The sequence below is a fragment of the Micromys minutus genome (assembly GCF_963924665.1).
Source record: "Micromys minutus genome assembly, chromosome: 22".
NCBI classification, from domain to species: Eukaryota; Metazoa; Chordata; class Mammalia; order Rodentia; family Muridae; genus Micromys; species Micromys minutus.
In genome coordinates this window covers 45,054,888-45,082,357 of record NC_137957.1, presented here as the reverse complement: position 1 = coordinate 45,082,357, position 27,470 = coordinate 45,054,888, and the positions used below count along the sequence as shown (strand labels likewise).

The window sequence follows — 27,470 nt, the reverse complement described above, 5'->3', positions numbered from 1 at the left end:
ATGTGTGGTTTTCTTCCTTTCAGCATCGGGGGCCTTATTCTGGACACAACTGTATCTGACCCGAACTTGGTTGGGATTGTTGTTTACACACCAGTTATCAATGGTAAGACTTAAAGGTGTTGTCTCTTGATGACATCACTCTTAGAGACCCACAGATATGGTCTCTTATGCCTTCCATTTGTTTGTTCAAACCAGGTGTAACCCAGAGTGGAAATTATCTTCCCTGGTCTCACTGCATAGAATACTTTGGGAAAGAGCTGCTTCTCAATTTTTGTTACACGTTGGCTTGACAGGCACACCTCCTCATTTAAAGCTAATGTGACAAAATACAGTAGTTTGGCTTACCTGGTGGGTTTTATTTATTTTTTTTCCCCCCTGAATGTCCTGTAGACCAGGATGGCCTCAAACTCAGAGATCCAGCCTCTGCCTCCTGAGTGCTGGGTGTGTGCCACTACACCTAGCTTTTTAAAAAATCATTTTAATTACGAGTGTATGTGTGGTCTGTGTGGTGTATGCATGTGAGTGCAGAGTCTGCAGGGGCCACAGGCGTGGGATTTATCTCCCTGGCGCTGGAGTTCCATACGTGTAAGTTATGTGCCTCACATGGACGATGGGAGCCAAACCAGGTCCTCCACAAGAGCGCTGCTTGCTCTTCACCGCTGGGCCCCTCTCCAGCTTCCTGCTTGTCTGCTGTTCTTGCATTTGCTTTCATTGGTTGTCTTGGAAGAAGCAGAGTTAGCCAGGGTTGATCATTGCCGGACCTCATTCCATCCACTAAGATCCGCTGGTCCCTGTGAACTATGCCTCTCCTCAGCACAAAATGAAAATTATCCTTATATTAAATATAACATGTACATTAAAGAGTCACATAAAGTAGTCTGAAGGATTTTCATGAATTATGCCGAGCAAGACTGTTCAATCCATCTCCACTGGTTTTGGAGGCGGTGGTTATTAAGATGGACTCCAGAAATGCCCGGGTTGGCATGCCTTAAAAAGTAATTCTCATACCACACAGTTGCCATATGTATTGTTTTTCTTTTTTAAAGATTTAACTTTCTATATTCAAATGAAAAGTTATACCATGACATTTTCTGCCCCTCACAAGGCTGGCTTGTTCATCTGTGTATACAATGGCTCACCTCCCCCTGCACTGGAACCATCCTTTCACTGCTGCATCAGGCTCCTGTCAGAATGTACTTCTTGACATTAGTAATATTGTCTGGGTGGCTGTATATGTGCTGGATTTCCAGGTGGGACAGTCTCTGGATGGCCTTTGCTTTAGTCTCTGCTTTAAACTTTGTCTCCATATTTTCTCCTGCGAATATTTTTGTTCCTCCTTTTAAGAAGGACTAAAGTATCTGCACTTTGGTTGTCCTTCTTGAGCTTCAAGTAGTCTGTGAATTGTATCTTGGGTAATCCGAGCTTTTGGGCTAATATTCACTTACCATTGAGTGTGTACCATGTGTGGGGTTTTTTGGTTTTTTTTGGGGGGGGGGATTGTGATTGGGTTACCTCACTCAGGATAATATTTTCTAGTTCCATCCATTTGCCTAAGAATTTCATGAAGTCATTGTTTATAATAGTTGAATAGTACTCCACTGTGTAAATGTACCACATTTTTTTTTTCTGTGTCCATTCCTCTGTTGAAGGACATCTGGGTTCTTTCCAGCTTCTGGCTTTTATAAATAAGGCTGCTGTGAACATAGGGGAGCATGTGTCCTTGTTATATATTGGAGCATCTTTTGGGTACATGCCCAGGAATGGTATAGCTGGATACTCAGGTAGTACTATGACCAATTTTCTGAGGATCCTTCAGACTGATTTCAAGAGTGGTTGGATGGCTTTTTTAAATATGTTCTTGCATTTGGTTTATAAATATTTTATTGAGAAGTTTAATTGGTCTTCTTTATTGGGTCTTTATGTGATTTAGGATAAAAATTGTTCAATGCTCATTGTTTTTATTTTGTGGAACAATTTGAGGAGTATTGGCATTAATTCTTCTTTGAACATCTGGTAGAATTCTGTACTAAAACCATCTGATATTGAGAGTTATCATTGAGCAGTGTTTGTTGATCCTGTTATTTTGTCACTGTAGTATGCCCACTCCTTCCCCAACTTGACTTGCTGGTCTAAGATTATGTGTTCCTTGTGTTTGCGGGGTGTGGTTAACCTCTTTAGGTTGAAGTTTTCCCTCTAGCTTCTTCTGTAGAGTTTGATTTTTAGATAGATATTATTTAAATTTGGTTTTATTATGGAATGTTTATCTCTGGTAATTGAAAATTATACTGGGTATAGTTCTCTGGGCTGGCATCTGTGGTTTTGTAGAATCTGCAGGATGTCTGTCCAGGCCTTTCTGGTTATTAGTCTCCATTGAAAATTCATGTTTTATTCTGACAGGTTTGCCTTTATATGTCACTTGGTCTTTTTCCCTTGCAGCTTTGAAAATTCTTTCTTTCTTCTGTATGTTTAGTGTTTTGATTATTATGAGGAGACTTTATTGTTTAGTCTATTTTGGTGTTTTGTATGCTTCTTGTACCTCAATAGAAACCTCCTCCTTTAGAGTATAAAATTTTTCTTCTATGATTTTGTTGCAAATATTTCCTGGACCTCTTTTCCTTCCTAATATTCTTAAATCTGGTCTTTTCATAGTATCCCAGATCTCCTGGATCTTTTTTTTATGCCTGTATTATTTTTTATTTTTTAAATGTCTAATATTTTTTAACCAAGGTATCATTTCTTCTCACTTGTCTTTATGCCTGAAATTTTCTCTTCTCTCTTGTATTCTGTTGGTGAGGTTTGCCTCAGAGGTTCCTGCATTTTTCAGTTCCAGTTTGTGCCTTTGTCTTAGTCAGGGTTTCTATTTCTGCACAAACGTCATGACCAAGAAGCAAGTTGGGGAGGAAAGGGTTTATTCAGCTTACACTTCCATACTGCTGTTCATCACCAAAGGAAGTCAGGACTGGAACCCAAGCAGGTCAGGAAGCAGGAGCTGATGCAGAGGCCATGGGGGGATGTTACTTACTGACTTGCTTCCCCTGGCTTGCTCAGTTTGCTTTCTTATAGAACCCAGGTCTATCAGCCCAGGGATGGCTTCACCCACAATGGGCTGGGCCAGGGATGGCTCCACCCACAATGGGCTGGGCCCTGCCCATTGATCACTAGTTGAGAAAATGCCTTACAGCTGGATCTCATGGAGGCATTTCCTCAGCTGAGGCTCCTTTCTCTGTGATAACTCCAGCTTGTGTCAAATTGACACAGAACCAGCCAGTGCAGCCTTCTTTATGTTTGTATCCCCATGCCTTGAACTGTTTTCATCTCACATTTTGTTTTATCTTTCACAGACTTCATTAATGGATTTATTCATTCCTCTTTAAGGCCTGGGCATGCTCATGATAGCTATTTTGAAGCCCTTACCTTGTGCTTCAGCTGTGTGATTGTAATTCTTCTTGTTGATATCTTGGGTTTGGGGAGTGGTTTTCTGTTTATTGATTTCTGTGGCCCTTTGTGGATCTTAGGACCCTATGGTGGCTGTGGGTTGCCTGGTAGGGTTGCTTCTGAGTCCCTGTTAGATGTGGCTACTGGGGACCTCGGTAGAATTTGTTTCTAGGTTTTGAGGAGCTGACAGGAAGGTATAGCAATGGGCTAGAAAGGCACAGGACTGAGGGTCCACAGGAGGGAAGAAAGCTGGGTCTGCCATAAGGACCTGTAGAGTCCATAGGGAATAGAGGAGGAGTGGGAAGATGGGCAGGACCTCTGCTTCAGGGCTGAGGATGAGGCGGAGGGGCTGGAATTGGAGGGCAGGAAGGAGAGTGAAGGTCACCCTCCTGTTTTCCTAGCTGGCAGGTGAGACAGGGATGGGGCAAGGAAGGAAGGCTGTATGAGAGGCGGGCTAGACTTTTTAATTTTTATATTCAGTCATTATTTTTCCAGAGTTGATCCCCACTAATTACTTCTCTGACCCTTCTCGAATTCAATTTATCCTGCTATTCGTTTGCTGTAAACATTATCTTCTGGGTTGGTGGGATGGCTCAGTGTGGGGAAGCCATTTGCCACCAAGACTAAGTTGTATTCCTCAGAACCCACATGGTGGAAGGAGAGAACCGGCTCCTGCAAGTTGTCCTCTGGCTTTAGCGGGCACCTGATACATACAAACAGTATATAATGATAATAATATTGATAATGATGATAATAAGAACAGCTTACTTTTCTGGCAAACCAGACTGTGTCCTTGCTTGAAGATACACTTCCCTCTCTCCTCCTGTGGAGTAAAACATCAGTTACTTAGTCTAACTCTCTGGCCCAGTCTCACCCCCTCCTCACATTAGGGTCTCCCTGTTGAGTGGTCTGTGTCAGGAGCACCCCTTCTACATCACACCGCTGTACCTGTTCTCCCTGTCCTTCCTGTGCCCAGGGCACAGTCACAGAGGCGCCTGTTCCTGAGGCCAGTGTTTACAGAGCTGTGTGTTCCCTTCTCTGCGCTTCCCTGACACACAGTTGTATAACATGCATTTATTTCAAATGATAACTTCTGTTGTCTGTGACTCTAAATAACGCCCACAGTGATAAGGCTTGGCGATTGTTATATGAATAAATGAATGAGTTAAGGAATAAATTTCCCTTTGCTGCAAACTACATGTTACTGAATCAGAGGACATTATCATGTTAAATAACACAACTTAGAACATAAAACAAATTCACAGACTTTAGAGGGAACAGTTAAGGTGTGTAAGGAGGCAGAAATAGAAAAAAAAAAAGGCTCTTTCTGTTTATGTAAAGATTTTAGCAATGTGGGCAACATTCATTCTTTCCTTAATAATTTCTCCTGGCTATAACTAGAGACCTGACTTAAGACTGATCTGCCCTGTCCTCTGTGTGTTCAGCCTCCTATATTAGATAGGAATATTTAGACACGGCATCTTTACACATTAGGTGGGAGTTAAAGACCAGAAGAGAATTATTTGCAGGCAGGAGAAAGAGCTGAGGCCTGTGACATGGGCTCAGGGAGAAGGGGGTTTGTCACCAAGCCTAGAACCCACATAATGGACAGAGAGAATGGACACCTGCAAGCTGACCCCAACTCAACCCCCCAAAAAGTAAACAAATATTAGGAAGGGAGGGCTGACCTGGGCGTCCATCCTTGCAAGGGTGAGAGCACTGTGCACTTGACGGCTCAGGAGTAAAGCTCAGGTAGTGAAGGTGGAGCCTCTTAGTGGGGTATCATTAATAGGGGAAGTGAATGAAAGCGCCGTGAATCCTGGGAATGCAGTGTACGGTGCGATGTCCTTTATATAAATCCTACAAGCGTGAAAACTAAGTGGCGTGTTGTTTAGGAATACACAATTTGAAGAAAATGCAAAAATGCAGAAGTATGGAAGATTCTAAAGCATCTGTGATATGGAGAGGAGGAGTGGGAGGGAGGACTGCCTGAGATAGGGGAGGAGGGGGTGGGAGGGAGGACTGCCTGAGATAGGGGAGGAGGGGGTGGGAAGGAGGATTGCCTGAGATGGGGGGGAGGGGATGGGAGGGAGGACTGCCTGAGATAGGGAAGGAAGGGGTGAGAGGGAGGACTGCATGTGATGGGGGGTGGGAGGGAGGACCGCAGGACACTGCAGGAGGAGAGGGGACACTCCTTGTAAACACAGCAGGGCCCAGGCATGATGCTTTATAGCCTATACTTGCTTAATCCATGTTTCTTTTTTTAAAGGTCTTCACTGTTTTTATTCTTCATGTACAAAGACAGCATGCCCGGTTTCACTGGGTAGACACTATTGAATAACCCATGTAAGTCAGTTAGTCCGACTTAATGAAGCCTTTGATGGCAAGTGTTCAGCCTATATGTCCAGATCAGACCATGGTGGTTAGAGCAGACACGGCAAGAGCGAGAACCCGGCCAAATCTGTGGGTAATTCCAGTAGAGCTACTGGATTCCAGTGACCAGTCTTGTTTTTACACAGCCATGAGGGAAAAGACCTTTTTTATAGATTTGGGGGGCAGGGAGGGGAAGACAGGGCTTCTCAATGTAGCCCTGGCTGTCCTGGAACTCACTCTGTAGACCAGGCTGGCCTGGAATTCACAGAGATCCACCTGCCTCTGCCTCCCGAGTGCTGGGATTAACCACCACCACCTTTTTGTTTGTTTGTTTGTTTCAAGACAGGTTTCATCTCTGTAACAATCCTGGCTGTTCTAGAACTTGCTTTGTAGATCAGGCTGGCCTCAAACTCACACAGATCCGCCTGCCTCTGCCTTCCTGTGAGTGTGTCTATTAAATATTAGAGTGCGAAGGCCTTGGAAAGACGAGCCACACCTTCTCTCAGCCTGAGAGAAAGAATCCCCGAGGAGTGGGAACAGGGAGGAAGGATTGGGTGAGGGACTAAGATGGAGGGACTTAGGGCTGAAGCCTCACTGTCCCAAGTCAAGGAGACAGATCCAGTCATGACACAGTACTTCTCAGCCTCTGCCATATTCGGATGATGTCCCAGGCTGAAGGACACACTGTGGCCATTCTAAGAATTTAGTTGAGTTGGGTTGTCTCAACATGCCTGTAACTCATCCCCTCACACCAGGGGTTCTAACCTAAGGCAGTGGTTTTTAAACTGTTTCCCCCCACTACCACTTTCTGAAGGAGCCATTTAAAATAACTTTCCCAAAGATGGCTACATAAATATTAACATTGCAGATTCCCTGTATATCTATTTATATCCATTATATAATGCTGCGTAGTATAAAGTTACACATATACATATTTATCACACGGTTGTATTACAAATATGTATAGAGAAACTATTTTCTTTATGCACTAAGGAATATATACAATATATGCATTTTATATATGAAAAGAACACAGTGTTTGGCCCACATTAGAGACGAATGAGCTGGAATGGAAATGCAGAGGTCGTCATTAGCCAGTAATCACACTAGAGAAATAAAGACAGTGCATGGAGAACAGGAACTAAATGCACCGGCCACACCCAGATGCAAGGGCCTCTGCCTGCACCCAGAAAACTGGAAAACGGAGAGCGCACCTCTCAAACTGAAGAGCAATTACAGCGCGTGAGGTCTGGTGGGGAACCCTGCCTGGAGGACGATCTTCCAGGGGCAAGATGGGGGGCTGACATACACAGCACCTGCAGAGGGGCTGTATCACTCCCGGGGGGGGGGGATTGGGAGCAAACACAGTTTTTAAGGAGATGCACTTTTGTATTAGGTTCCATTGAGAGCGTGCAAAAAGAATTCTTGCTAGAACCTGTGATATAATCTTTGCCGGGAGCGTGAGACGTTTACCGGAAACAAAGCTGAAAGGAGTCCCTGGATGAACCGCTAATTTCTTCTTAGCATCAGGTATTCGCATGATCGACGAACGTACCCCAGCACAGAATACCTAAAACTAGGCCCCCCGATGCTGAGGAGTCTCACTAATATCGACAGGCTGTCTCTTCTGATGTTTTTAATTTATGAGACTATCTTTAGATGCCTCCTGCTACCTTTAATCATGCAGTTAGTGTCTGTGGATTTAAATAATTCAAAAGCTATATTAATAACAAGTTCTTAAAAGCGACAGTGTATAAAACAGTACCAAGAAAGCACACTGACATCAAAGAAAGCTGTTCCAAGGTAATAATTTTGCAGTAATTAAAAATTACTTGTCAGCGATCCTGACGAGACCGTGAAAGGCTGTCTCTTACCAGTCGCTCACTGGCTCCGCCGTTTTCTTTACATGGTATTCACTTTGTCAGGAGAAAGCACTAGCGTGTTTGTGATCTTGACTGAGGAAGGCTCTGAGGTGCCTTATCCCATGTGTTAGTCCCTAGCATATGTTGGCACAGAAGTGATAAACGCCCCTCCGTAGGGTTCTGCCAAGGCACCTGTGCCTTTCAGAGAGAGCTTCAAGCAATCATTAACAGCTCAGTCTCTGCGAAGCCATAGCTGTGGTAGGTAGGCTCAAGCCTTACAGCACATGCGGCCTATATGTGCACTGAAGCATCCCGTGTCTAACGAGACACCAGATGGAGCCTTGCTCCCAGGGTCCCCAGTGAAGAAGGCAAGAAACAGAGGTCCCACTCATTCCTGTGGCCGGCACTGAAAAATGTTAACTGCAATATTTTGCTTTCTTGCTGTTGGATTCTTCTGCATTTTGAGAGGCTGTGAGCCACGGATTTCCTTGGATGATTGCAAGGTCCAGTCTTCATCTCTGCTTTCCCAGAATCTCTGTAACAGCGCTTCAGGGCAAATGCTCCCGTTTCTTTCCGTTGCTGGGATGCTTGATTCGCTCTCAGCTGAATGAGTTACCAGACTTGTGGTGTACTGTCAGCAGATATTCAGTCCCTGCTAGTTGTGGGGTTCTCTGATCTCATCGCTTACTCTCAGAAGTGAGCTCTGATCAGAAAACTCCAGACTTAAAAAATAGTTGTCATAAGCGTCTAATACAAAAGTCATGGGCTGGAGGGATGGCTCAGTGGTTAAGAGCACTGACTGTTCTTCCAGAGGTCCTGAGTTCAAATCCCAGCAACCACATGGTGGCTCACAACCATCTGTAATGGGATCCGATGCCCTTTTCTGGTGTGTCTGAAAACAGCGACAGTGTACTCACATCAATCAATCAATCAATCAATCAATAAATAAATATTTTAAAAAGAGTCATTAAGCAGGGGCTGGGGCAATGGCTCAGTGGTGTCGCTCTGAAGACCTGAATTCAATTTGCCCCCAAACACAGATAAAATCTAAGCACCATAAGTTCACCTACAGTGTGCAGACAAAAGACTTTCTGGAAGCTTGTAGCCACCTAACCTAGAGTACACAGTGGCAAGACGATGGTAAGGAAGAGACCTTTATCACACACACACACACACACACACACACACACACACACACACACACACACCTGGGGTTCCTCTGTGGCCTCCACATGTGAGTTATGTGCATGTATGAGTACACACATGCACATGAACGTAAACACACAGGAGAAATTCAGCACGTGTCATTTTAAGTTGGTGATGCACACTGTTAGTCCCAGCTCTCGGCAGGCAGATGCAGGTGGATCTCTGTGAGTTTGAGTTCAGCCTGGTTGAAGCACTTCCAGGTCAGCCGGAAGTGCACAGCAGGACTGCGCCTGTCTTGGGGTTTCTGTTGCTATGATGACACCAAGGAACTTGGGGAGGAAATGGTTTGTTTCAGTGTGCACTTCAGGTGAGTCTGTTACTGAAAGAGATCAAGGCAGGAACTCACACACAGCAGGAACCTGGAGGCAGGAGCTCATGCAGAAGCCATGGAGGGATGCTGCTCACTGGATTGCTTCCCCTGGCTTGCTCAGCCTGCTGTCTTATAGAATCCTGGACCAACCTGTCCAGGGATGGCATTACCCTCAGTGGATGGGGCCCTCCCCCACTGATTAAGAAAATGCTATACACGCAAGCCTGCACCCCAATTTTCTGGAGGCATTGAGGTTCCTTCCTCTCAGATGACTCCAAATAAAAAAAGGCAGAATTTGGCATCATGCTAAGTGAAGGGTTTACAATAGGAAACAGTGAGTTAGGAGCAGACTGTGTGTAAATTGCTTGTTGTTGATGATGTTGGCAATTAACATATATCCATGAATAAATGAAATAACAATTTCAACATCCTTACAAGGATTGTTGTACATTCACATTATAAAGGGAAGTGTCTGAAAGGTGCCCATCACTAAAGGAGTTCATGGCTGGGGCGGGATTCGGGTCCTTGTGCTGAAGCTGGGATCTGCAGAGGACAGTGACTTTGCCTGACCATGTGATTCTTAAACATAATTTTAAAGAAAGTTGTTTTCATTAGAAGAGTGCCCAGAACTTTGTAGATGTAGTTTTTTAAAAAATATTTTATGATAAATTGAATTAATTTATTTTTAAGTTTAGCATGGTGGTTGTTTGTGTGTGTGTGTGTGTGTGTGTGTGTGTGTGTGTGTGTGTGTGTATGTGTCTAGGCCAGAAGACAGCCTTAGGAGTTAGTTCTGTCCAATTACCTTAAATTTAGTTGTAGAAGTACCAGGCCTCCTTTGTTCCCGAATAGAGAGCTGGTATATTTATTAAACACCTTCTTGCACTATAGCTGGGCAGGGTTCTCACCTATTCTAACCCAACTGTGCTGCTTACTACCCAGCCATGTGCCCTGTTAGCTGCCATCTTAGTCTTGCCCTGGCTGCTCCTGCTCCGTCCCTCCTCCCTTAGTGACCTTCTCTCATTGGGACTCTGTCTGATGAGTCCTGTCTCCTGGTCCCCACCAGAGACCCTGTAACATTGACACAGAAGATGCTTGACAATACCAACCTCTGGACTGCAGCAGATCTCTGGGCACAGAAATCAGCATCTGAACACACAGTGTACAGAGCCATCCATTTAGTATTGTTGTTGGTGTGTGTGGGTGGAGCTAAAGACAGCCTGCTTAGTATGGTGGTGGTGGTGGTGGTGGTGGTGATGGTGGTGGTGGTGGTGGTAGTGGTGGTGGTGATGGTGGTGGTGGTGGTGGTAGTAGTGGTGGTGGTGGTGGTAAGGGTTGTGGTGATGGTGGTGGTGAGGGTATGGCTGAAGACAGTCTCTGGAATTGGTCCTTGCCTTTTCACAGTGGGGTCTGGGAATCAAACTTGGGGTTGTCGGGTTTTGTGTACTGAACTGTTTCTCTGGTTCTAAGTGATTGTCTTTTTTATCTTAAAAAATGTTATTTATATGTGTGTGGGGTAGTATTTGCATGTAAGTGTAGATGCTGCAGAAAACAGAGGTGTCAGATCTCTTGGAGTCTGACATAGTGCTGGCAACTGACCTTGGGTCCCCTCTCCAGCTCCTCTGAGCTCCTTTGAAATTGTCATGTTTATTGTTTGAGTCTGAGACAGGACCTTGTTATGTCGCTGAACATAACTAAAAATTCTTCTGCTTAGCCTCCCCAGTGCTGGAATTACAGGTGTGCCCCGCCACACCCAGCATGTGCTCTGGGTGACATTTGCTGTTGTTTGTTAATGACATGTGACAGTGAGATCAAGAGGCTAAACGTAGTTTTGCCTTTAAAAATATAACGAAATCATTTTCGTTTTGGTCACCTCACTCACAGTAACAACACATTACCTTCTCTGCTGGGAAATGACAAGCTCGTGCTTTTTCGGTGGTTGTTTTCTATTTATATCTTTTAGTGACCAAAGTAATTAATTCTTACTTCCATAGTAAGTTAACTTCATTAGGATGTGTTCCAATACCAAAATTTCACCAGATGTCAGATATGCGGTCACTGAACTTGTATTTATTTTTATTCTTTGAGACAGCACCTTCCTATTCCTAGCCCTGGATGGCCTGGAATTCACAGAGAGCCACCTGCCTCTGTCTCCTGAATTCTTAGATCAAAGGTGTGCCCTACCACATCTGGCTCCAAGCTTCATTTCGAATGTAATTGTATATATTCCCAGGCCCACTACTTAGCCTCAGAAGCTCCTAATACTAGCGTTATCCGTACTAAGTTATCTGTGCTGGTTCCTTTAACCATCTCCTAAGTTGTGCAGAAAAGAATCCATCTTCCAGTTACAGACCTATAACTCTGTTAGAAAGGGAGGCAGTCTCAGTGGTGTGGGGTCTCACTGGTGTGGGGTCTCAGTGGTGTGGGGTTTCAGTGGTGTGGGGTCTCACTGGAGTGGGGTCTCGGTGTGGAGTCTCAGTGGAGTGGGGTCTCACTGGTGTGGGGTCTCACTGGAGTGGGGTCTCACTGGTGTGAAGTCTCACTGGTATGGGGTCTTACTGGTGTGGGGTCTCAGTGGTGTGGGGTCTCACTGGAGTGGGGTCTCAGTGGTGTGGGGTCTCACTGGAGTGGGGTCTCACTGGTGTGAAGTCTCACTGGTGTGGGGTCTCAGTGGTGTGGGGTCTCACTGGTGTGGTGACCAAGGCAAGTCATAAAGAAAGCACTTAACTGGGGACTTGCTTACAGTTCCAGAGGGTGAGTCTCCTTCAGGGAGCAGGGTGATGGACATTCAGGTGTGGTGATGGAGCAGATACTGGGAGCTCACAGGTTGGTGTGAGAACCAGGAGGAAGAGTTCATGCCAGAAAGAGAGACACTCTGCATTATGGAATGGCATGGGCTTTTGAAAACTTCAAGTCCACCCACCCCTAGTGACACACCTCCTCCAACCAGAGGCCACATCTCCTAATCCTTCCCAAAAGATTCCACCAGCTGGGAAGCAAACACTGATCCCCTGGGGCCATTTTCATTCAGACCACCAGTAGTGACAGTCTACAGCAGAGACGTTATCAATGCTGCTGGTTCTTAGCACCTGGTTCAGACATCCTCTTAAATGTTTTTTTACCATTTGTATCCAAAAATCTCCCTCTCTGGTAGCCATGTACAGCAGAGTGACATTGTGGACAGTGACTTCCCGTATGATGACAATATTAGTTTGTACAGCAGGCTTAGTCTGTGTAGCTATTTGGTTTGTTAATGTAAGAGGAAATAGAACAAGGAGTTCAACAGAGGATGCCCCCGTCATTGAGCAATGTGTGGCTCTCCATCCAGTTCAGGTGGAGTCCTGATGAATTCATGTCACCGTTCCAACTCGAGCACTGGAACTAAATAGACAGTTCTCAAAAGGTGTGCAAATGGCCCTCAGCACCAATCAGGGACACACAAACCAAAACCACAGTGATCCAGGATGTCATTCTGGTAAGAGTAGCTGTTCTCCAAGAGACAAAAGGGAAATGCTGGTGAAGCAGTGAGGAGAAAGGAGCCCTTGTATCCTGCTACGCTGTCACTAAGGAAAAGAATTAACATGACTACACAGTACAACACCCCCACTGCTGGGTACGTATCCAAAGGAAATAAAATTAATATGTCAGAGACATTTACACTTCCCTGTTTGTTGAAGCCCTGTTCACGATAGCTAAGGGATGGAAGCAATTTAATATGTCACCAGATGGACGGATTAAAGAAAATGTGCTCCAAACAGAGGGATGCTGTTCAGGGATAAAAGAGAGTGAAGTCTGGCCACTTGTGTCAACATGGATGAAATGTGATTGTGTTGGCTGAAACAAGCCAAACACAGAGACAAGTGTTATCAGTCCGATGAACCTGAAGAAGTTAACTTCCTTCTCACCATGCAATGGTATAGAAGCCAGGAGGAGTGGTAGTGTATGTGTGTGCGCATGCATGTGTGTGTGTGTGTGTGTGTGTGTGTGTGTGTGTGCGTGTGTGTGTGCGTGCGTGTGCGTGTGTGTGTGTGTGTGTGTGTGTGCGTGTGTGTGTGTGTGTGTGTGTGCGTGTGTGTGTGCTCGCGCACCCAGAATTAGTCTTTTCTGCTTGCCCTGGTAAGTGTGATTACTTCCTTTGTGTCTGTGGTATTTCTTCAGTGCCCAGTGGGATTGAGTGTCTCCTGTTTACTAGTGATTTCAGTTAACGTCTCCCATGTGTGAAGTATGTGTCTGTATCCGTGTGGTGATGCCCACATGTGTGTGCAGAGATCATGCAGGATGTCAGGCATTCTGCTCTACCACTCTCTACCTTTTTCCTTGAGATGGGGACCCTCGCTGAGCCTGGACCTTACGGGTGGCCAACAAGCCCCATTGAGTTCTGACCTGATGCGGGCTATAGGCACATGCCCAGCACTTACACGGATGTTGGCAGGTTACATGCATGTGCCCAGTGTTTACACGGATGCTGGGTTTAAAATTCAGGTCCTCAATTGTGTGGCAAACTGTCTTACCCACCGACTCCTCGCTCCAGCTCCTGGATTCACTTCTTTGGTGAGCCAATCTGCCAACTCCCCTGTCCCTTTTCTGTTGATAGTTCCCCGTGTTTGCAGGTTTTCTCCCCTCTGTTGCTCGTTTTCCCTCTTTGACTAAAGTGTTCTCTGGTCAGCCAGAGTTTTACATTTCAAAACTTTCCCTTTATGCTTTTCAGTTTTGTTAAAAAAGATTCTTTCCACATGTGTTAGTCAGGATTCTCCAGAGAGTTAAAGTAGAAAGGGGTAGGGAAAAGGGATGAAGGGAGGGGGGAGGAGAGGGGGGAGGAGAGGGGGGGAGGGAGAGAATGTTGATATATTAGAGAAATTGGCCATGCAGTTAGAGAGGCTGAGAAGCCTTTGAAGCGGCCTGTTATAGTGAACCTCATTCCCAGCCTCAGAACCCATTGGACAGGAGGGAGGGTGCCCCAGCTTCAGGAGAAGGGCCTTTTCTTTCAGTCTAGACAATGGATGGACCCACTCACTAAGGAAAGCTCTTCTCCCTCATCTTCCAACTCACATGCTCATCTCATTGAGAAGCCCCCTCCCATCCACACCCAGAAATGGTCTTTCTCCATTTACCCACATGCCCTCCATCCCATAGAGCTGATTTGTGACGTTAGCTGTCTTACCGTCTTCCTACAGTTTAGCAGTTTTGCCTTTTGGATTATGTTTTCAGTTTCCCTGGAATTGAGTTTTGTGTTTAGGATGGGAGGCAGGACCAGATTTCTTGATTGATCTACACATTAACTATTGGCTGGCTCACACGTACGCTGAGAAGCCCTTTGCTTCGCCTGTCTGACCCAGCTTGCATGTATATCGGGTGGAGCTTTTTGCCTTGCTAGGAGCTTTCAGTGGTGACTGTTGAATTGTGTCATGTTTCCCCCACAGATTCTTATAATCTTTCTTATACATTTGCTTGTTAATGAATTGTATTAATTCACGTCCGGCTGTTAAACTGCTCTTTATTCTTTGGATAAGCCCCATTTGGCTGTGACCTGTCTATCCTACGCTGAGTATTTTGCTGAATTCGATTTGCTAATAGTTTGGAATGGGGATTTTTCAATGATATTCCTATAATATCTTTCTGTGTGTGTGTCTGTTTACTGGGATGGTGGTGAATTCTGTTTAATTCTCTGGCTGCTGTTTTAAAATGTATGGCTGTGTGCATGGAGGGACAGTTTGCTCGAAGGTATGCAGTGTTGCCTTGATCCCGAGGAGCTGGATATAAAAGGCTGTAAGGACTGCTCTCAGAGCCGACTCTCCACCTCCATTACTTGTTTTCCTGAGATAGCCTTACTCTGTAGCCAAGTAAGGTGAGCATAGAACTCACTGAGTAGGCAAAGGTGGCTTTAGACTGACAACAGTCTTCCTTCCCCCTCCTCTCCCCCTTTCCCCTCCCCCTCCTCTCCTCCTCCTCTCCCTTTTCCCCCTCCCCTTTTCCCCTCCTCTCCACCTTTTCCCCTCCTCTCCACCTTTTCCCCTCCTCTTTCCCTCCCCCTCCTCTTTCCCTCCCCCTCTCCTTTCCCTCCCCCTCTCCTTTGTCCCCCCTCCTGTGATCTCCTACAGACGCTGAGCTTGCCCTGTCTCATGCAGGGTGTTAACCTGGATCTCCTCCCTTTTGTGCACTTGGTCAAAGGCTTCTGGTTTATTGCTTCGATGTCTTCTCTTGTGCTGCCTTGTGCTCTTCTGTCTACCATTCCTTCTTTCCTCTCTGTTCTGCACAGCGCTCTGAGCCAGCCATCACGGAGATGCAGACTTGTCCTGTGTGTAAATGGAGGGTGTGCTCGGATTTCAGGGCACTGCTGTCTGTGTCTCCCATGTGTTGCAGGATGGGACGTTTTTGTTAAGTTGACTATGTTTTCCACACCCTCTGTGATCTCTTCTTTGACTTGGAGGTTATTTAGAAGCACGCTGTTTGGGTAGAGGAGTCCCAGGCGTCCATTTTTTCTGGTATGTCCAGAGCCACCTTGACATGTTTCAGTCATTCCAGACTTGAGGAGATTTGTCCTGTAGCCTGTAGCTTGTGTTTGTGAGTGGCCCATGGGTAGTTTGTAAAGTGTGCCAGAGTGTTTTAGTACTGTTCTCAAATGGCTCACTTTCCTGGGGTGCTGATCTCCTTCAACTTCCTCAGCATTATGTGCACCTGGAACATATTTCATAGTTTCGCTCACCTCTGCCCCAGCTTCCTCAATGTGTCAATCATAGTTATTTTAGAATCATTGTCTAATAATTTCTTACCTGGATCAGGCATAGTATCCCATACCTGTTATCCCAGCACTGGAGGTGTGGGGGAGGGGTGGATCAGGAGTCCAAGGTCACAGCAAGCTCTAGGTCAGCCTGAAGTACAAGAGCCCCTGTCTCAAATCCCAAATGGCAATGATAACGGTAACATTGTTTCTATACCCAAAGCATCTCTGGTTTTGCTGATACTTTCAATCCTTCAGCGGGCTGTTTCCTTTGTTACCTTTTAGCACTGTCTTGTAAAGTTTTATTAAATGTTGACATTGTATATAAAAGACCACTGGAGACTCCGATAAATATTATTTATACCTAGCAGTGAGCATACCTTCCTTTTGTTGGTGTGGGTGTGGGGATAGTCCGTGGACGGTGGTTCCTTCACTATTCTTGCTGTACTTCTCTCGGGCTCCCACGGCCGGTTCTCGGTGTGACCGAGTGTGGGTGATGTGATGTTGCTCCTGGTGGTCTTGTTCTTCTGATGTCCCCCCTCCTACATGATGTGGGCTAGGCTTCTCTTACCTTACCTTACCTCCACAGTTCCTGAACCTGGTCCTGAGAGGCAGGGTGAGGTTTTCCAAGTGTTTCTCTCTCCTTTGTCCTGTGACAACTGCTCAGCCTGGGACCTTGCAGAGAAAGCATTTCCTTCATCTGGCAGGTGGCTTGGCTTTACGTGGGAGGATTTGTGTGATGCCAGGTCTGAAAGTGGTTAAGATGGTATCCTGGGAGCTTGGCTCTTGAGTCTCTGGCCCTCCCTAAGTCTGTGTTGGAAGTACCTATTGAAAACTGGTCACTGCTATCTAGTAAACATGCTGTGTCCTGTGTTAGCCTCTCTGATGGGTGTGCCCCCCCCCCCGTGTGCCATGTGTTGGACTTGGAAGCATCGTTTGCTTTTGTGGCTTTTCTTTGCTCCTCACTGACTCTGCAAGTGGAGAAAGGGTTTGAACGCCCTTTCACGCCTCGGCATTAACTCTCCTGTGCCTGAGTCAGGGAGTGTTTATGTCTAGGCTGAAAGTAGGACTTTCCTGAGTAATTTTATTCAACTCCTAATTCCTGTTTCTCAGTAAGATGAGAAGATGCCTAGTCTGTCATTGTCAGTAAATCTAGCTTATATTTTCTCTCAGTACGGTGGCAAATGTGAATATCTTGTTTCCTAGTTTTTCTGAATCGATTGCAAGAGTGTTAAGAGTGTTTTTTTGTTTAACATTCCATATTCTGATCTATTTTCATATTAGACAGCCAGTCAGATTTGAAAATAATGGTGTTTTTTTTTTTTGGTTTTTGATTTTGTTTTGTTTTGTTTTGTTTTTTACAGTAATGGTTTTATGGGTTATTACCTATCGCAACACTAAAGAAACCGACGCTTCAGAGAAAGATGTATTTCGTTGACGCCTAGTGTGTGGCGGGAAGAGGCTTGCTTGGGTAGGATTTATGAAGCTGTGTAAGTGAAAGACTAACCTGCTGGCTTGTTCTTCCCACTGTTGTAGGGATTGGTGGCAATTTGGTGGCCATTCAGGCTAGCAGGATTTCTACCTACCTACATCTACACAGCATCCCCGGAGAACTACCCGAAGAGCCCAAAAGCTGTTCCTACCCGTTTAGGACTTTTTTTGGTTCAGGTAAGTGCTGCGTGGGGTTGTGTGTATCTTGTGAGGAACTGATGCCCACCAAGACCTGGGGCCATGCAAAATGTGTTGAATTTATATTTTGTGAATGCTGCGCAGAGTTAATGTCAGGGACAAAGGCCTTCCATGTGTGTTGTCACTGAGGTTCTCTGTGGCATTTACACTTTAACTTCCTGTCTCCGGGATGTCTTGTTGGCTGAGAGAGGAACCACATGTATAAACCCAGAAGGCCCCCTTGACTTAGGGATAGGTGGACCTGTCTTCTGTATTACTCCTATTGACTCTTTAAAATGTGGGTATTTACTCTGGAACAGGATGTTAGGAGACAAGCCAATGACAGAAAACAGTATGTCACATAAGGGAACAGATGTGGCAACCATTGCAGTGTTAACCATTATTTTATGATTTTATATGTATGCCTGTTCACCTGTAAGTATGTCTGTGTACCATGTGTGTGCCTGGTGCACTCAGAGGCTGGAAGAGGGCATCGAATCTCCCGGAACTGGAGTGATAGAAGGTTGTGAGCTGCCATGTGTGTCCTGGGAATCGAACCCTGGTCCTCTGGAAGAGCAGTCAGTGCCCTTACCACTGAGCCCCTCCTGTGACATCAGTGATGAAACAATTAAAGAGGACATAAAAGTAACATTCCAATGTTTGCATTTTCCCTCTGTTTCTATGATAGATACCAATGTTCTCCAAAATAAGTTTCTAACCAGCCATCTCTTATTTGATGCTAAAATTACACCGAATGGGGGACTTTTCAAGAATTAAGTAAATGACGGTGGTTCACTCTTGGCAGTTGAGCTGATGGACACTGTGAACTGTTGTACTGAGAAAGTTACCTTCAGTTCGTTGTTTTGTTTCTCTGACATAGGGACTTACTGCTTGGCTTGGGCCAGCCTTGAACTCCAGATGCTCCTGCCTCTGCTTCCATTTCGCTGGGACTGTTGACGTCCAAGGTTGTCTTCTGATGTGGTGACTTGGATTACAGCGCCCGGTTTATTGGTTCACTTCAGTTTTCTGCCAATACAGGGGCTTGAACCTTGTGAATGCTAGACAAGCAACCTTTCAGGAGCTGCATCCCGGCAGCAGCCTTCCAGTGCGATGTCTAACGTCGTTTGCATTTCATGTTACAGGAGTGAACAATAAGTCGGCCCAGGTTCTCCTGCTCTTTGTGGTCCCTGGCCACTTGATCTTCCTCTACACAATTCATCTGATGAAGAGCGGCCACACCTCTCTGACCGTGGTCTTTGTTGTTGTGTATCTGCTTGCTGCTGTGCTGCAGGTAAGACGGACGACCTCTTAAGATCTCCTGTGCTCGCTCAGACCGCTGAGAAACTGTCTTCATGGCCATCTACAGTTGCCTGGTACAGCCTGGTGCGCAGAACCCTTGGGTTGCTTGGATTTCACAGCATCCTTTGTTGGTTATCCTGTTCTGTATGACACACCTTCCAAGAGATTCTTGAAACATGGATAGGAAGTACAATTTTTTGGGTAGTGCCTGGTGTTTACCCCACCTTCTATATTAATAGGTTGACTGGTACTTTTCTTTGGCGTGCTGAAGACAGCCTGCCTTATTACCTCTAGCTGTTCATGCTGCCCATGAGAATAGGTGCCATCTGACGCCCGAATCTCTTGTAAGAACTTGGTTTTTGTACCTTTATGTTCACCTGCATCTCTGTGAAAGAACACACGTGCATGAGTGTTACTGAATGTGTGGCGAGGTCAGAGGACAACCTTGAATGTTGAGGCTTGCCTCCCACCCTGTTTGAGACAGAGTCTTGTATCAGATTAGCCGTTCCATGAGACTCTAGCGATTTCCCAGGCTCTGCCTCCCATCCTGCTGTAGAAGTATAGATCCAGATGTGCTGGGATCCAGATGTGCTCCCCTGCATTCGGCTCTCTGAGGGTCCTGGAGGTGCAAACCCAGGGACAAGCATTCTACTTGCACAGCTGTTTCTCCCACTACATGTGACTGGGCTTCAATTTCCTAGCAGCTTTAAGAGCTGAGCCTCTTACTTCTCTTCTTGTTGGCGTGTTGGCAGTGTTTAAATTCTATGCTGATAAACTCTGGTATGGTATACGATGTCTCTTGTTTGACCATCAGTTCAAGGGCTCGCGCTCTTCAGTTCTGGGGAATACATCTTTTAAATATCTTTTTTGATGACTTTTCTTTATTTCTTTTTTTTTTCTTGATATGTAACTCAAATGTGTCCCAGGCTGGCCTCAAATTAGTAATCTGCTGTCCTTTGCCTGTGAGTACGGGGTTACAGTAGTGCTCACCATGTCTGAGTTCCTGGATCTTGTTTGGTTATCAGACTCGCATTCAACTTACTTTTAAACATTCTGTTTTCTTTTAAGATTTCTGTTCCTCTGTGTTGTGTAAAATGCTTTTACTTCTTAAACTTTAGACATTTTATGTAAGCAAACACCTGTGCTCGGATAAACAACTAATGAAACTCATTGGGTTTCACAGACAGACACAGACACAGACAGATAGGCGTGCACACACACACACACACACACAACACACACACACACACACAGTCTCAAAAAATGAAAGCAGAAAGGGTTCTGGCTTGGGAGAGGAAGGAGTTTAGAGAGGGTAATAAATGGAATGTCTGTGTGAATATCAAAATACATTATGTCCATATATGAAAATATAATGTAAGCCATTCATATGTATAATTAATATATGCCAACAAAAACATTTAAAAGTGTGCTGCTATAATAAAAGTACACATCTTAAATAATAAATAGTACCAGAAGGTTCTGTGTCCTTAGATCTATTTCTCAGAGGCCATTATTTTTATACCTTAGTTATTTTTTTCTGCCATTATTGGTAAGTCTTAAAATAATATGCCTAATCTTAAAGTTTATGATTAATTGCATTTTGACTTTGGCTTAAAAACATGAGGGCTTTAAGGTTGTTACAAGGTCCCATATTTCTCACAGACCTATACCACAATTAAAAAAGAAGTAAAGCTGGGTGGTGGTAGCGCAGCCTTGGGTCCCAGCCCTCTGGAGGCAGAGGCAGGTGGATCTGAGTTCGAGTCCAGTCTGGTCTATAGAGCAAGTTCCAGGACACACAGAGAAGCCCTGTCTGAATAAGTAAATAAATAAATGATTGGGTTGTCAGTATGTAATTAAGCCCACTTTAATGTTTTTCACTGAAGCAGACGGCTTGCTCTACCTGTATTTCTTTGTCTGCGTATTCTTTCTTTCCCTCGGCATAAGTAACTGTCCTTTTCCACTTGGGTCTCTTCCCACAAGCCTTAGTGTGTCATCTTCCCCAGCGTCTCAGGACTGACTTCTTGTTCAGCCTCAAGGACTGGCTGCCTACAGTGAGGAGTTCTGGTGCCTTTAGAGGCAGATTAAAGTGGTGCCCGAGGAGGTGCCTGCTTTTGCCTTCAAGGGACTTGCCCTGGAGGAAGCAGGCTTCGGAAGGTGGATGGAGAGGATTCCAGGCAGAAGAAGCGTCGATAAAGCCCCCAGTGAAATGGCCTGGGAGTGGCTGCTGTGTGCTGAGAGCCACACTGTGCGCAGAGCACCACACTGTGTGCGCCTACATGCCAGCACGCCCCGTTCTCAGCGTATGCGAGATGCATTCTCTGATAAGAGGCAGTGAGTTTCGAGAGTGCAGAACAATCCAGTATGTATAGAAAGAAAAATTAAAACCTGTCTGCCTGATGTGCTTAAAGTATATTTTATTATCCTCATGACTGCTCAATAATCGGCATATTAGCACAGTATTTAGTATGTTTGCTCAGGTATTTGGGAGCGGCATAATATGGAATTCTAGATTGCTGATTTAATTCACAGAGAAAGCACAGAACTGTTCCAGAAAAGCAGGGTAGATCCAGAATCTGGGGTGAGGGACACGGTGGGGGCGGGGGGAGAGATGAGGCCTTAAGGCAGATTGGACCTGATGCACACAGGTCTTAAATGCCAAGTCAGGGAGGGTAGATTAGATTTTAAAATAACCCAATGCTTACAGTTTAACCGAGACTTTTGCAGTGTCTCATAATGCTTTCTAGTCTTCTGATGTGATTAAGCCACTATTAATTTTTTAACGCTTTGTTTATTCAACAAATCTTCCCTTTGATTTGCTGCAGGGGTGGCCTTTAAGTCCCACAGTTGAAGGACTTGTGGTCTGATGGTCCCTGAACACACTGGTGGTAGAAATGCTGGTTGTGAGAGGTTTTCGGGGATGATGAAGCGGCCGTTCTCCCAGGGTTCTTCCTGCCAGTAGACACGGTACTCACTCCCGATGCGTTTGCTGCTGTGAGCTTGCGTTGCCCAAGAGCTGGAAGATCTGGTCCTTACTGACGGCTGTTTGCTGCTCTCTTCAGGGAAGCACACAGACAGGTCTGCGCTGACCAGCCGTTTCCAGAGCAGGCTCCTGTGTGTGCCCGCCATGGATGTGTCTGTCTGTATCCCGCTGCCCTGCATTCTTCCTGGAGGTTGACAAAAATGCTCATTTTATTGTGTTGCAAAAACATGTCCCTTCTGAGAAGTGGGAAGGGTAGTGGCGGTCACTTTCTTCTGAAGAATGAGTGAGTTACCAGGGCAGTTTGCTGCACAGTGGGCGCTACACCAGACTTAGCTCGTCCCTCCATTCTTAAATAAAGGGTAGAAATGCCATGCCTCAGAATGACAGCTGCAGCTATCCATTTTACAGACTTTATTTTGCTTTTTGTGTATGTGCATGCATGTGCACCTGTGTATGTGATGTGTACAAGTATGTGCATGCATGTGCACCTGTGTATGTGGTATGTGTACATGTATGTGCTTACATGTGCACCTGTGTGTGGTGTGTGCAGTTGTGTGCATGCATGTGTGCCTGATGTGTGCATGTGCTCGAGCACAGATGTGCATCTGTGTGTAGTGTGTGTACATGCATGTGCACACGTGTGCACCTGTGTGTGGTGTGTGTACATGTATGAACATGCATGTGGTGGCCAGAGGTTGATGTTTGGTGTGTTCCTCCTATCAGTCTTTGAGATAGGGTATCTTTGTGACCCTGAGCTTCACTGGTTAGACTAGACTAGCTGGCAGCAAGTACCACAGATCCCACTGTAGGGTTGCAGGTCGCTGTGCCTCAGCTTTTGATGATTGTTCTGAGGATCAGAACCCAGGTCCTCTTGTATGCATAACAAGCACTTACTGACTGAGCCATCTCCCCAGCCCCACGCTTTCACTGGGGCCAGAGTGACATCTGCGAGATGTTCTGTTGGGCATACCACCAGTCAGCCTGCCTTTCAGGTTTCTCACAGCAGTCGAGTAGGTTGGTATCAACCATCCCGTTCTCGTTCTGAGATGGTTGGCTGTGGATAGCACAGCATTGGTTTTAGGTTGTCCTGTCACACCTCAGTTTGAATCTCACGTACCTAGTGCGTGTCCTCCCACAACTTCAAGAAGCCGTGGGTTCCCCGCAGCATCAGCTTCTGCTGCTGTGCCACTGACTGTTCCCCCGCTCAGCAACCACAAGTGCAGTGTGGCTCCCCTCCGAGATGGGGCTTGTTCATAAAGAATCTGTCTTCTTGCAAGGTTTTGGTTTTGTGTTTTGGTTGTTTTTGGTTTGTTTTACTCGCGGTCTTTCTCAAGTGCACAGAACCTTAACAGTAGAATAAACCTGGCAGGGTACAAAGCCCTGGCCACCCGAGTCAGCGCCTTGGGTTCTGCAGCCGAGAAGGTGCGGCGGTGCCACAGGGCTCGTTTCCCACCAGCTCTCCCAAGTTTACATCCTAAGTGTGAATCTTCTGTCCGTGAGATGGAATCGGGAGTCTAGATGGCATACCTTCAGGAGAGGCAGCAAGATGACCCAGATAGCCGAGCCTTTTAACTGACAGACGTGGCCGCCAAGTGCTGCCAGATGCGAGAAGTCTCAGTGTTTTATAATCCACTTGCTTTGACTAAACACGAAAGAAAAACTCTTCTGTTTACTATGTTGTCTGGTTTTTCCCTTTCATTGTAATGATTATAGATGTGTGCAGACCGTCTTAATGTTTTGGTGCTAAAAAGCATCTCAGCAGAGAGAGAAAGGGGGGCATTTCTAGCCTTTGGTCCCTATTCAATTCCAAGGAAGCATTTAGTCACACAACCTATAAACAATGAGTTGAAATCATTTGTCAGTGAAACTTTTAATTATTTTAGGCACTGGTTGTTTGATTATTAAGAACGCTATAAACCCTTTAGAACAAAATTCCATGGCAAATTTATCATTTAAGTTTCATTACTTAAACCTTTGCCCCTGAGACAAAGAAAAACGCTTCTCTTGTGTCTGGAGAGATGGTTCAGTGGGTCACAGCACGTGCTGCTCTTCAGAGGACCCGAGGTCAGCTCTCACCCCAAAGCTCACAGCCACCTACCATTCCAGTTCCTGGGGACCTGACACCCTCTTCTGGCCTCTGTGAGAATTGCACTCACGTGTACAAACCTACACATACACCTAACTGAATCAAGAAATAAATCTTAAATAATGTTTCCTTTAATTGTTAAGTGACAACAGATCTCCAGGATGTAAAGATGGAAATGAGAAGTACCAGGATTTCATCGGATAATGTGCTAGTCACTGTCGAAGAACCCGATGACCCTGTTCCTGTCCCTTACACCTCTTAGCTGCAGGCTATGAGACAGATTAAGAGGCAGTTAAAGAAGAGAGTCTTACCTTCTTATTAACAATGCAGTCTCTGAACTCCACAGTCGTACTTCTTGTCCGTCGTTCTTGGAAAATACTTGGATGTTTTTAAAGGACGGGTCATGGGCATATGTCGTAGCTGGTCAGTTAGTATCTGCAAATATGTTAGTCTTAGTAACATGTACATGCTTCCTATTAACATGACTTCAAAGACGGGTTTCTTTGATTTCTATTATTACTACATCTCAGATTTGAAATTTATATTTACATTTAAACTATAGCATCTAATATATGTCATATTAGAATATGGCAGCTTCCTATCCTGAATGATTATTCTCAACAAATCGCATACCCACTTTAAACAAGCAGATGATGCCCTTCATAGTAAAACTTAGCATCAGGATGTTGGCTAATAACGGTTACTTTTCTTATAAGAAATAAAAGTGTGTAATTGTTGACATGTATAATTTCGATATGAGCATGCCCACAATGCTGACAGGAACCGTGGCAGTGTATGCTTAGGCCGGTAGCACGGATATTGGCCCCTCACGCTTCCCTTAGGAACACGGGCAGCATCTTTCTCAAGCCTCACTTACATCAACAGCGGTAGCCATGGAGTATTGGAGCGATAAGCCAGCCCTGCCCCCCCCCCCCCGTCATTCTGAAACTCCCCTTCATTCCTTGGAGTCAGTCCTCTGAACAATGAAGCACAGAGCCCCACAGGGACAGCCTGGCCTCACGTGGAACCTCAGAACAGCCACCCACAAAGCAAGTTGATTAGCTCTGTCTCGAGACGTTATTAATTCTGAGCCGTGGTGTCTGTGTGCAAATGCGTGGAGCTCTACCAGCTAAGAAGCTGATGCACATTCTCTTATTCAATGAGAGGGCTTATATTCTAACATGGCTTTTCAAAGCAACGAGCCAAGCAGCCAGGGGGGCTGTGTCTTCATATGGGCTTTATTGCCAGGAAGAGACACCATGACCCCAGCAGCTCTCATGAAGAAAAACATTTAATTGGAGCTGCTTACAACTGTGGAGGTTTCGTGCATGGCCAGGGCTGGAAACATGGCAGTGTGTGGCAGACATGGCACTGGAGAAGGAGCTGAGAGTTCTGCATCTTGAGCTGCAGGCAGCAGGACACACTGGCCAGACTTGAGTTTGTAAGACCTCAAAGCCCACCCACAAAGTGACACACTTCCTCCAATGAGAACACACCTACTAATTGTACCAGTCTCACGGGCCAGGTGTTCACACATGAGTCTATGGGCTGTTCCCGTTCAAAGCACTGAAGGCTGTATTGGCCTTGTTCTCACCCGTAGTCTTCAATGCTTCTCCTTCTTTGGGATTTAAACCTATCAGATTTCAACTAGAAAGACTTCCTTTACTTTTTCTTAGTTGATTTTTAGAGATAGAGTCTTAAGTACACCAGGCTGTCCTTGAACTTGATATGTAGGTGAGGTTGGCCTTGAACTCTTGACCCTCTTGCCACCACCTTCTGGTAGCTGGTATCGCAGGTGTGTTCTCCACACCTGACTGTTTTATTCTTTCCATGTGACTGGCCTCCCTTTATCTCTTGGTTGGTTTTGACTGTCAGCTTTGATTAAAGGGATTCTGTGAAGAAAAAGGAGATCTGACAGAAGGAAGTATATAGTTCCTAACTTTTCTTCTAACTGTAACACTATCTACCTCGAGACTGCATTGGTGGGAAGCAGGTGGATTGTTGAGATTTCTTTTCAGGGATCTTCAGTTACCTCCCTGACATACTGTGGTGTATGTGGCATGCAGTCTTATGGCTGTTGGTATGTGGGACGTGTGTCTCACAGCTGTTGGCATATGGGGTGTGCTTTCTTCACATCATGTTTCTCAGCTGAGCTTTAGGTGAGTGTGCTGGGTTCCCACAGAAAGTCAGAGTGACTGCATCTTATGGGGGAGCGGCGCTCTGCTTCCCAGGGCGGAGAGGCATTGGGGAAGGGTCCCTCTCAGTTTTGTCAGGCTCCATAAAGATGAAGCAGAACCAGAGCTTTCTCCAGATGTCCGGCTTAGGGTTTTACTGTCTGAACACAGCTGGAATTTCACATTTAACATAGAGGAAAGTCACACATACATAATGCCACATACCTTTAGTTATTATTAGCTGTAATTATTTGGGTTAAGGAAATTAAATTATGTCTTCAGCACCTGAACTGTTTTATTTAGTATGTTCGCAAAAGTAAGGAGCCATTTATTGCTGTTGTTGCTGCTGCTGCTGCTGCTGTTGTTGTTGTTGTTGTTGTTGTTGTTGTTGACAGCTTCAAACTGTTCAGCCCTTCCTGAGGGCTTGATGCCTTCATGGCCCAGTGAGCCATGTCTGTCAGGGAGCAGGGCGAGTGTAGCCTTGGTCAGCACAAAACCCCACAGAAAGATTGCACTAGTTTCTGGCTGGCGTTGAAGACCTTGAGTCTGAGGCAGAGACCGGAACCAGGAATTGTTCAGGACATGGGATTTAGAGATGAGAGCACAAAGGAAGGTGACACAGAACTGTGTGCAGTCACACACAACCCTCAGTTACTAGGCCATGTCTGTTGTGACCTTCTTGGGTTAGGTCTTGACAGTGATGCTAAGGTCACCTCTACTTTTATAGTGGAGGGGGAGGGGAGAGATAGCCAGTGGATGGAGAGGGGGAATGAACAGTGGGGGATGGAGGGGGGATAGAGAGTGGAGGGTGGAGAGAGGAGATGGAGGGGGTGATGGAGAGGGGGATGAAGAGGGGGATAGAGAGTGGGGGATGGAGAAGGGGGATGGAGCCAGATCAGGCTCTTCCAGGGACTGTGCTTTATTCATCATTGCAAGCTCAGCCAACACATACTCGCAAAATGAGCATTTAGTCATGGAGATTCTAGTTTTACTAAAATCTGTGTCTTATTCTCAGAATTCTCCAAGCATCTCACCAGCATGTCCTACACGCTAGTCACAAATAATCACATTGTTTAAGGATGCACTGAGTGTGTCTAGTGTTGGTAAGAGGTGACACAGTTGACAAGGCTCTTCTCGCAAAGCCGTGACAGAGCAGTTGAAACCCAGAAGTGCACACACTAAACAACCCGAGGGGTTTCCTGACGTTACAGGCACAGGCTCCACACGCACAAGTAAAACCTTGTACCAGCGAGGAAGGCACTGCGGCGATGTAGAGGTTTTAACGTCTGAGCCGTGCGACAGTCCGTGTGTTGCTGTCCCCGACCACTCTTCCTTCACCTCACACACGCACGTCCTCTCAGT

At 45.6% G+C, this 27,470-nt stretch overlaps 1 protein-coding gene across 1 annotated transcript in view; it reads left to right on the top strand.

Annotated features, from left to right (window-relative positions):
* SLC41A2 (solute carrier family 41 member 2) overlaps positions 1-27,470 on the top strand; it is a gene marked incomplete at its 3' end in the record, with an annotated part of 69,195 nt that overhangs the window by 29,130 nt on the left and 12,595 nt on the right. Inside the window, exons 7-9 of the mRNA XM_080935757.1 lie at positions 24-103; positions 17,438-17,569; positions 18,712-18,860. Coding sequence (XP_080791883.1) covers positions 24-103; positions 17,438-17,569; positions 18,712-18,860 — 361 coding nt within the window. The remainder of the gene's footprint in view (positions 1-23; positions 104-17,437; positions 17,570-18,711; positions 18,861-27,470) is intronic.